This window comes from Amaranthus tricolor, chromosome 4, assembly GCF_026212465.1.
Source record: "Amaranthus tricolor cultivar Red isolate AtriRed21 chromosome 4, ASM2621246v1, whole genome shotgun sequence".
Lineage (NCBI taxonomy): Eukaryota > Viridiplantae > Streptophyta > Magnoliopsida > Caryophyllales > Amaranthaceae > Amaranthus > Amaranthus tricolor.
Window position 1 is genome coordinate 878,032 of NC_080050.1, and position 11,805 is coordinate 889,836.

The window sequence follows — 11,805 nt, forward strand, 5'->3', positions numbered from 1 at the left end:
ATTTACATTTTCAATGTACTTATTTCGTATACATTCAATAAAATTTAATAATATTATTACACTTAATTTTTCATATTATTCTACCCAACTTTCAAAGTATCTATTATGTAATTAATGTTTATCTTGACTTCTTCCCATATTTCAAATAAAAAAATAAAAGAAACGTAGGGATTAGAATTTAAATTCCTCCCTTTTCATTTGGCTAAAACTAACAACCAACACAAAAGCCTAAAATAACAATAACAACATATCTAAAAGCTAAATTGAAAAGCAAAATAAAAATAAAAATAATACAACGTATTTTAAAGCGTAATTTAGAGATAAATTCTACACTTTATGCTTATGTTAAGTAGTACATATTTATTAACAAACGCATCGTGCTTATTATCGAACGTCCAGACGGTACAACTTCAGCAAATTCCTTATTTTCCGCTAATTTAATCGAAACTCTTGACTTGCAAAAACTACTCCCAATATATAACTAAAGAGCCGACACATAAGAGAAAAAAACTTAAGACAACAGACTCCACCACTTCTTATATACACACAACATTCTCATTACTAAAATATGTACATGGAATTCTTGTAGAGAACACTTTCTGATTAACAAACATATTACAAAAACCTCAAATAGAGGAGAGGAGATCATTACATTTTACATCAGCCTGACTCATATCATCACACAGATCTTAAGACAACATAGTCATGCTACAAATCCTAGACTAACAAGATCATAAGCAAGCAACCTGCTCTCGGTAGAGAGCTGCAGCACCAAGCGGAGACGGTCCATACGAAGAGACAGATTACGTTCTTCCCTTCCAAGTTTAGAAACTTCGATTTGCAGAAAACAAGATATGATACAATTGAAGAGATGTGGGCATCTCGCAGCCTCGACCAAAACGTGGATTGCGCTAGTTCTCCTGAAGGTGTCTGATGATAATATGCTAGAATCAAGGAATAAAAAGGAACGAAAAGCAAATTTTACAACCTACTAGTGCCCTTTTTCATGTCAAATACCTTTATCAATAAACAGCAGGAATTGCGGTTTTCGAGTTATCCGGAGCTGGCAAGAGCGGACTGCACAATCTAGCTTTACCCGACTCCGCATCGTATGATGAAAATAGTTTTCTCTGTCACCAGCAATTAAAAACAATATCAAGACCAGATCAGTCATTTAAGTAAAACCATACTAACTATGACCTAAGAACTAACAACTGAATTCCGACACAAAAACTAACAACTCAATTCCGACACAAAATGGTTGCCTTATGGCACAAATCTTTCTGCACAATGATGTTTGCCGTGGCAATTTACATATCCATGTCGAGAACTTAGAGAAGTTGATTTGGCTAGAAGACTGTCACTGGAACTTTGTCCAAGTATCCTACCGAAAGGTCTACTAGAGATCAGGAAATATTGAAAAACTACAAATAATTACTTTTGCCCCTTCTAAATGATTGGAGAATAAAGAGATCGTTAATATATTCAACATAGTATTTGCAAAGAAAATACAGCACTAGTGAATTCATCATAGCTGCTTAATCAAATAAGCCAAAACCCCAGTAGAACTTATCTATGAGGCCTTGGCCAATAAGCCAACAATCTCCATGATAAGTGTCACCTTTTTATCAATACCCTTCCACCACTTTCATTTAAAGTACTAGTGACATTAATGATTTCATTTCTATCACTCCTATCATCTTCTAGCAATTGTCGATAAAAGCTTAAAAGCACCCGGAAGCCAGGAACACAATCCTAAACTTCCAAATGATTCAACTATAAGAAGCATCCACCTCATTCCCATAACCCAAATCACTTCCCAAACCAAAATCTGTTGCAGTTTAGAGAATGTTTTGAAAACAGAGAAAATTTAATCAAGAACATCATTAAGGATCTATTGTAAAGAATATTCACACAAAAAGGTAGAATCCAGAGACATATGTCCCTTCATGTGCAAACAATGTGCAACACAAAGCAGATAAAAGTGCCAGAACTGTAGTTATAAACAAATTACAACATAACCAGCAACTATATCTAACAAAGGGCACTTACATGTTCCTCAAATTCAGGGCTTAGCAGATTGACTGATAGATTTCTCATCAATAACAATGCCTGGTAAGATGGATTCTGAAGTTACAATCATTACAAAATAAAATAACCATGATGATGAAACAGAGCATGAGGTAACAGATCATACAGTTTCAACATTTATTGGGTCCATTGTCTTTAACTTCTGCAGGTGATCGCTCGAATTGGGGTCAAAGACGCTTCCAATAAAATTGTATACTTGAGCAAAATCTGGCATAACTGCTTCAAGGGAAAAGAAATTAAAACTAGTATAAATTCGGATTTTACTAGAGACAAACAGAAGACGAGTAGGATTCTGAGTATAAACATACACCATGTGAGACTACTGTAAAACAAAAGCACGACTTAAGAGCAGTTTCAAGTGCACGATGAGAAAGACATGGAACATCCAGAGCAACATCAACATACGATAGAAGTTCTATTTCCTTACCCCACATCTATATTCTTCATACCAAACAACTCAGAACAAAGCCTTGCATATCCTATTTGGTTATTCCTCAAAAGTTCCATCATATAACACTCCAGAAGCTAACAGCCAACTCAAACTGGAATTATACAAGGAAAAATAGAATCTAGATTTTTGCTTTCTATTTATTTTCTAATTCCCCTTCTATTCGTAATCTTTGAATAGAGGTCTAAAACGACCTACAACCAATTCATGCCAACTTTTAACTTTTAACCTTTATTCATTTATTTTTATAGTTTACAAGATGTTTAAACATAAATAATTATATTATATTTAAGAAAAAATCTCAAACGAAAGCCCCAGCCACCATCTCCCCTACCACCCAGCCAAGCCTCATCCTACCAGCAACACCATGTTCTCCACACAGTTCACCCTTCCCCAACCCGAAAAGACAGAAAAATGGAACAGAGGGTAGAGATCTCCATTTGCAGCACAAAAGAAACCTTCCGTGACAGTATACCTATTTTGGAATATGTTTCTCCTATCTACTTCCACCATGCAAAGCAGAGCAAAGTCCATAACTAAATCAACCAGTAATAATTTAATTTTTGATTGAACAATAAGAGCTAAATCAGATCCGTCACGAAAAGGTGAATGAACTTTTACTACTTTATGTAGTAACAACCCTCGAGACTTAGAGTGAGCGAGAAAACGTAATAAGCAACAGCAGAATCTAGAGGTATAAAACAAATAAAACATGATTGTGATGGCAATAGCGAGTTAGCGACTCCACATTTCGGAGTTCAGTAGTCCAACTAATACTCATGCAGAGTTCTAATAAGAGTTAAATTAATGGGTTTTGATTTGTAATCGTTTAAAATAAGAAATCTCAAATCAACACATCCACTTGAGGATGAAGAAAATTTTTTTAGAATTTTTTTATAAGTAAAAAGAAAAAAGACACATGAGCCTCTTCACCTCTTCCATCAATAAAGCAAGGCCAAAGAAACCCTAGTACTACAAAAAGCTATTGCAAGCACACCAGTGCTCGCTCGAGAAACAGAAATGTGACAAAAGAGTTAACATGAATTTAACTTGATGCTGTCCGTCTGCTCACAAGCTCTATACACCTCACGCTCAACAACTAATTCACAAATGTTACTAAAAAAGAGCATCATTAAATTACAGACAAACAGACAATTCAAAGTCAATAAGATTGTCAAGGGATCCGGCCCCACACGACAAGTGCAGAATCAATTTAATATGCATTGCCAAGGACCAGAGAGAAATACCTTTAATGCGCTTCGCATGGTCTGTACGGCCAATAGTCCCAGCTGTTGGCCAGGTACTTCCGCTTTCATTGCTACTTGTGCAGCAAACATTAGGAGCCACAGAAGGCATTGCCAGTGCCGCATCATCTGTAGAGAAAGAAGTCACAATTTCATGTTTTCTTTCAATCAATATCTGGAAAAACCCTGGACTTCCTCAAATCTGTCAGGACACGTGCTTATGATTTTGTATTGTTGAGATCAGACTTTGGTATTGTTGGTGGAATTGTTGGTTTTAAAAAGTTCTATCCTCTAAGAATTTCCATCCTCAATCCATACTACATTCTAATCTAATTTTAGATGTATAATCTTGACAACCAGAGTAATTTCCCACATTCTGATGTTCTAAAACACTATAAAAATTAGTTAAGCTCTCAAGTTCTTGTAATTAGTTGAACACTCAAGTTCTATGTATTCATTTCTCATTTAACTACCTTTTCATTATCCACCTGTCCCTTGAGTATCCCCCTCCTTTTCCTTCCAACAACTCTTACCCTTCTCCAAGCCAACTGGAAGGAAAGTTCAACCTTCCCGCCCCACTGATCCATACAACTCCAATCCTCGCTAGGAGAAAGTAGCTTCCATGGGGAAGGAATAGAGTGGCTCATCAAAGTAAAGAATTTAGGGGTCATAGGGCAACAAGTCAGAATTCACTAAAGTAACAACGGTGTTTATAGAAAACAACCATTTAAGTAGATCCAGAGTAGTTAAAATTGCCCAAAAAAAAATCAAACAATAGAAACAATTTGACCTTTGCTTGGGTACTTGGTAAAGAGAAGTAGAGAACTACCTCTTCTCAAGTTCAATGAATTGGCAGCTGGCATGGACCCACACGTCCAGGATGAAGTTGGTGCACTGACACTTTGATTACTGAGAGCTGATGACGGATCATGGTGGTAAACATACCCAGGCTCCAAAACTCTAACAGGTTGACTCTGATACTGCCCAGTGGGTTGATTAATAGTGGCAGCTGCAAGATCAAACATACCACGCGTTAAATTGCTAGTGCTCAAGAAAACATCGCCATTGAGAAACTGATACAAGAAAGAAGCATTCTAACCAATCTTAGAGGCCTTTTGAGGGTATGGATGAGCTGCTTTCCTCTTCGGTCGAGGAGGAGGTACTCGCTCTTTAGAGCCACTCTTCTGTACCTTGAGGAAGTACTTCTGAGCATGACTACGTATCTGTAAGAATCAAGATCCAACAGCTCATATCAGCAAAATAGGGGCTAGAAAAGGCACACTAACTTGACTACCACCAACTGGACACTCAAAAAACAATAATAAAAATTTACAAAAAAAATCTTAGTTAATACAATGAATAACAATATTATCACCTACCAAAACCAAAGTACATAGAATACTATAAGATCATCTAGCTCATAGTTATCAGAAACCGGAATATCCTCATCGAATCTCGTTTTGGAACCTTCATTTTCGAAACTTTAGATTAATGTACTAAACCACATAAAAGCCCTTGTCTTTTCTTTTACTCTTCTTATTTTTTCCTTTTAGTCATTTTATTATCTTACCTTCTTTTAATCATTATTATTTTTTTGTAAAATGTAATTATGCCTACGTTTCCGAAACTCTAAAATTAACGTTTCTCGTATGATCGAATTTCAGGTAACAATGATCCAGCTTGTATATAATGAGGAAGTGAAGAGTGAGCTATGTATTTATATGTTCTAGTGGAAGCATGGTGAAAAAAGAGTACCAAACTTCTTACTGCCCAATGCACCTGAAGAACATCACAAACTCACCAACTCCTCCCCAGCACCCTCTCAAAAAAAAAAAAAAAAATACAAAGGACATCTACGGACTACATCCTACAATTTGTGCAGCTCGTAAAATGGTGCTAAATTTCAACCACGCATGCTGCACAATAGAACAAATTGAATACGAACCAACCAAACTAGTACGGAGAACTAGTAGACCTGTAAACTTACATTGAAATTCACTACTTTCCAATTCCTCACTTCCCAAAAGAAATCCATAAGACTACAGTTAACAAAAGCTAGGTGGAATTACAACGCCCAAGAGTAAAAAAAAAAAACAATACACACTGCAAATGACCTTGCACTTTAAGTTAAAAAAGTCATAAACTAACAGGAAACACAACATGGACCACAATGGTGTTACCTCCAACACTGCAACACATATTTACTAGCAGATATGACCTTCACATTTGATATTGTAATTCACTCAGCTGTTAGCCTACCAGATTATGAGCTGTAGAATAACAAACTACACACAAATGTCAGTCCAATACTCCTTTAAACCCAAGGGTAAAAAGATAAATGAAATTTCCTATAAGGCTATAACCACCATCATCCAAAGATAACAGGAAAGACCAACTAGACTCATACACATGGACTCTATAGTCATGGAAACAAATAAGCAACCATTTGGTGCAAACTGAAGCCATATGGTCACCTTTCTGACAAGGTCTAAACTTGTTGAAGTTTCTAAAACAAACAAAAAAGAACCTTTAGTCAGTACCTGAATAACTGTCTTGGAACCAACAAATGCTTCAATCTTCTTCCAATCACGATCAAATCTAAGGCATACAATTGGCAAAGATGGTACATTAGCATTCAAACATTAACAGACTACAAACATCTAGCTTGCATTTTTAAAGTGAACTGCAACTACTTTGACTGTTCTGAAGCAAGCTAAATCCTAATCTCAACCTGTTTCATTAGAAACAATGGCAAATCTTACACTGGGACCACTGTCACATGACTCAATAATCTCCTTATGTATCGCGAATCAAAATAAGCAAATTATGGTCGATTTTAAGTACATTGTGAGCAAATCGCAAATTCAAAAAGCGTAATGTTACACTGATTGGGACTAAGGGAGCTCCCCCCTACTTTGTGCAATAGAAGTATGTGACTTGGTGGTTAGACTTAAGAGTATACTTGAGTTCGATACTCTGGCTCCCTAGTTTTTTATTTTAGATAATATTTTGCTCAAAAATTGCCACTAGTTGAGACAACTAGGACAATAACAAGACAGACAACCAGGCTTAATGATAAGATACTTGCCAACAAAAACCAAAAAATGCAACAATGTCGAAACCATTTATGGGATCCGCTACATGATTCGAAACGAATCAGAAAAGAAAAGAAAATCATTGTTGACAAAGAAAAGAACACTAATGACTAACATTCTTCTAGAAATATCTAGAAAAAGAAATATCATATTGTTGAATAGGTTGCTCTCCCATCAAAATGATTTCTAATAATCCAACAATGAAAGGAATTCATTGCTTCTCTAGATACAATGGTATTCATGTGTTCGTACACAGAAACACCCCATGAACAAGCAAGATCAGAGCATATGGGACACCATGACCATAAAGGCACAAACAAATATTGATTACAACACAAATCTCAGCTGTATTGACAAGAGCTCAGGATTTTGTGACAGCTCTTTGGTGATCCATCTAATTGCTGAAAGAAGATGAAGGCCAAGCCGTAAATAAATAAAATAATGTCGACCATCAAGTCTATATTGATGGTTCGATTATAACCATACAATTAAGTTCCTCGTAGTCCGTATAAACTCCCCACATCCTTATGAGTTTGCTAAATTAAGTAGATATTGATCAATGTCTTTCATCACATTTTGTAGGCCTTAGGCAAAATTATTGATATGGCCATCCCTATAGAAGATTGATTCTAGTTTTTAATAAATTTTTGAAAAAAATAATAGAGACGAGTCCCTTTATTTTATAATTATCAATATACGGGTAGACATATCATATAAGACTTAATTGATAATATTAAAATAAATAAAATATCATATAAATGTCAAATTTGTCAATGGTTCATACTTCATACTTGTGGTATATGGTCACCCTTGAATGTCTTGCATATTTCTTGATTTAATAAATATTATACTAGGTCTTAGCATAGGTCATCCTAAATAATATAATTTTAGTTTACACAACAAAATAAATAAAATTTAGAAGGTTTATTTGAAAAGTATTTGTTGGAAATTTTAATTCGTTTTAGAACCACATTCAAATTAATTGTTACTTCTGTTAATTCACGCTTATAGATAACATTTATTTCATTTATAGCCTTATTTTTAGGCTAATCATCAACCACTTAGATACTACTTATGCCAATTCACACTTAATAGTTATTTGTTGAAATAAATAATTTCCTTCGAGATTCATCTTCTTCCTCATCTCTCTCATCTCTCAGACATGACTTCTTTCTAAGAACATGTCTATCGTAGACTCAGGATTACAATGAAATTAGGCCTTCTATGTATTTTATACCTCGGGCAGTAGCACTCCTTGCCTAACCCGGGGAAAGGCCTGACCTCTTCGTCACCATACACATCCAAACCCAGCATTGTGTCATCAACTACTCTAACTCAAATCGAATAGCTACAGCAGTGATAAGCTCTAGCACATTCTCCACTATCATAACTATAACAATGATAAACCCCTTCAATATCTAAATTTCAATTCTAGGTTCTTTTGTATCAACAATCAACATTATATACTACGATCTCTAATTAAACATCTTCTAATCCTACTTAAACTCGAACAAATTTATTATAAAAACCAGCATTAAAGTCGGAAAAGGGATTGCAACCTAATCAAGATCAATCCACGATCTTGCAATAATAATTAACCAATTCACCTAACCGAAAAAAATGCAGATAAATAAACACAAGATCGCATGAATTTCGCTTGAAGAAGTTTAACAGAGCTCAAGGAACAATATTACCAGTCCAATCTAGAACCCAACCAGTTTGCATAAATAAATCAAAAACTATATCACTTCAAAATAAAATCAATATATTACCAACTCAACACAATACATAAACCCTAAGTCACCGCAAATTAACAGAAACTTCACTCAAGATTAGGTGAAAAACTCACAATTGAAGAGCTTCTAGAAACTTGTCGTGTTCTTGCTCAGTCCAGCTTTCTCTAGACTTAGTGATCGTATACGGCTTCCTCACTTTCTTACAATGATCATCCATCGGTGGAACACCAACTCCACCAACGGAAACCGGAGAACTAACCGGAGGAAGAGAGTTGACTCCAGGAAGTGGCATACCAGATGCAAAATCCAAATGAAATTCTCCCGATTGTGTAGGGTTTGGATTCACCGACACCATAACAAAGGTTGAATCAACAACTTGTTGTGAAATTGTGTGTGTTTTATCGATTTTTCTGGAGAATTCAAAGAATAAGTCTTGGAAAGTAAGTAAAGAATTTCGAGTGGTTTATAAAGGGAATTATAATCGGTTACCGGCTAAGGTATTAACCGCCTTTTGTTTTTTCTTTTTTCTTTTTTTTTTTAAATACATTTTTTTATAAAATTTAATTTAATTTTTTTTGTGTTGTGTGAGTGAGTGGGGCTAAGGAAAATTAAGATTGAAAAAGCAACGTGTCATAATGTGGGTAGTCTAATTTTGTGCCCTTTTTAATATGCGGGAAATGACTGTTATTTATTTGGATTATCAGATTAATTTTAAAAAGATAGATTGAATTGTTTTAAAATTATATTTTGTGTTTATGTTGTTTTTGACAAAATTCTAAATCAATTTTTAAAGTCCATTTAACTCTATAAGTTTTAACGTTTTGAAAATAGTAATTTACACCACTAAAAGTTATTTTATCAAATGATGACATTTTTATGTAAAGTCGTGTTTATGTCTCATTAACAAAACTACTTAAACAGATACGCCGCACACACATCCTATGTAGTATTCAATGACGAAGCTAAATGCTTTCTGAATATTATAATTTGTAGCATTCTAAAATAAAAAAATAACATTTGTTTCTATATGCTTTTTTTCAAAAAATTATAGTTCAACAGGTACCGTAACCATTACTTATCTTGAGCATTTTTAATTTACACACTTAGATAGTTAAATATTTAACAATTATAGTTGTATAGTCGTAACTACCAACGAGTGCAGCTTTTTTACGGTTAACATCAACAAACAATTACACACACTGTTTGAGTATAGAATATGCTTTGAAAACTATGCTAAAACAAATGGGAACATCAAAGGGGCATGAAGTAAATTAATATAAATCAAGAGTAAAATCTTCTAATAAGAGTTTAGAAGTATAATTGGGTCTTGTCTTAGTTGAATTAAGTAGTACTATTCTAGTTAAGGTCTTAGGTTTGATCCTCATCGGGCTCGCATCTTGCTTTCACAACCTATTATCGTAGGCTATTTTTATGTTTTACCCTTTAGAGTGGTAGTTCGATGCTACTCTACCCTTTTGAGATTGTTTCTAATAATGACATTTCTCTTACAACAGGTTACATCGGTAGAGTAGGTCATGGTTAATGGTCGGGTCCAATTAAACTCAGACCCGTTACTTTTCGATGGACTCATATTCAAACTTTAACCCTTAGTGTATGAAAATTTTGGATTAGAACTCAGATCCGCGGATCTTAATTTAATAATTTAAATTTAACATTTTTACATTTTAAAGGTTTTAGTACTAAAATATGTATATAGGTCGTATTTAATTCTATTGTGAGTTCAAACAAATATATAAATTGGTTTCAAACGAATTTAAAATTTAAAATTAGGTTTTGTTATAGGCCGAGTCTAGTACGAATCCAACGCATTTGAGACGGGTGTAGCAAGTTTGTGTTATAAACAGGTCAAAAGAGAGGGTGTGTGGTTTAGGTCTAAAGACTCTAGATTTAGGCCCATACCCATTTATTTTTTAAACTCTAAATCGATTTCATATCCGCTTGTCTCAACAAATTGAACACAGACCTTATGAATCCAGATGAGTTCAATACAACTTTGAACTCATAACTATCAGTACATATCAATAGCAATTTCAAAGGAATAAGTAAACTATAGTATATAGCTATATGTGACTATGCGAGTGTCTCAATATAATCATTCTTTTCATACGTCTTGTAGGTTAAAGTAGTGCGTGATGAGAGCATTATCATAATTTAAACGTAGATGTTATAATCGAATTTTAATTTGATTCGATATAAAAAATGGATTGACAATTATATAAAAATTAATATGGATGCAAGATCTGATTTTAAATTAATCTGAAACATTTGAGTTAAAATGATGAAATCGAGCCGATAACCTAAATGAACACCTCAAACAGAGTAGTACTTTATAAGATTAGATTTGTTTAGTGTTTAATGATGATTAATGAGCTTCACATGCGTAGTTTGTGAATCTGTAGTACAAGGAAACATCTTTTCCAACCAATTGATGAAAATGACCTATGACAACGAGATCAACAATAAATTTAAGTTTATTATGTAAATAGACAGTAATCTCTTTTGAGTTTTTTAGAAACCTAATAATTCCTTATTAAAAATGTACATCTACAATAGAGTAACAATCGATCAAATACATAACAATTTTAATCATACAAATTTGAAATTTCTATGTTATGAAATGTCACAATTATCATAAAGGAGATTTAACATTGAAGTATTCCCTTTATCACATTGTTGTTTAATACAGCCTCCTCCGAGGGGGTTTTTAGATCTAGTGTGGTTTTGAAATAAAGATAAGTTTGATATTAATGATTGTATTAACAGAACTGATACTCGTGATGATGCCATATACCTTTTTATCATCGAATTGATAACAAGACTCCAAACTCTCACCATAAGAGACTTTAAAATCCAATATATGGATAAATCGAATCTAATAAATGGATAGAATAACTCGATAGAATAACTCTATATCTATTATATAAAGAAATGGATTTTATTTGTAACTAGAAATGGAAAAAGCAAAAATAAAGAGATTAGGGAGTTCACCATCAACCATAAGGTCGATTGTAGCCCCAAAGTCAACGATGGAGGCTAGAATTTTTTAGCGAAAAAAGAATGAGAGACTTCATGTCTGAGTTTGTCTCCTTTTAACTATTTTTTGTAAGATTTATTCGAGTTAATTGAGATATGAAAATTTCATGGTCTATATTAATTGTGTGATAATATAG

General features: G+C 34.0%; 1 protein-coding gene across 3 annotated transcripts; it reads right to left on the minus strand.

The window, feature by feature from the left end:
- Window positions 1-195: 195 nt before the first annotated feature.
- On the minus strand, window positions 196-9,106 carry LOC130811360 (protein REVEILLE 5). Of its 3 annotated transcripts, none has more exons than XM_057677638.1 (9): window positions 8,728-9,077; window positions 6,324-6,381; window positions 4,883-5,006; window positions 4,613-4,792; window positions 3,787-3,912; window positions 2,198-2,307; window positions 2,053-2,112; window positions 1,018-1,130; window positions 196-944 (listed from the first exon to the last, which is right to left on the minus strand). In XM_057677638.1, exons 1-8 carry the CDS (start codon window positions 8,967-8,969, stop codon window positions 1,023-1,025), a joined length of 1,008 nt encoding a protein of 335 aa, XP_057533621.1. In that variant the 5' UTR covers window positions 8,970-9,077; the 3' UTR covers window positions 196-944; window positions 1,018-1,022. The 3 variants fall into 3 exon arrangements, with proteins under 3 accessions (XP_057533621.1, XP_057533619.1, XP_057533620.1); XM_057677637.1 differs by having other exon boundaries at window positions 201-930; window positions 8,728-9,106; XM_057677636.1 differs by having other exon boundaries at window positions 197-1,130; window positions 8,728-9,106.
- Between the last annotated feature and the right edge of the window lie 2,699 nt (window positions 9,107-11,805).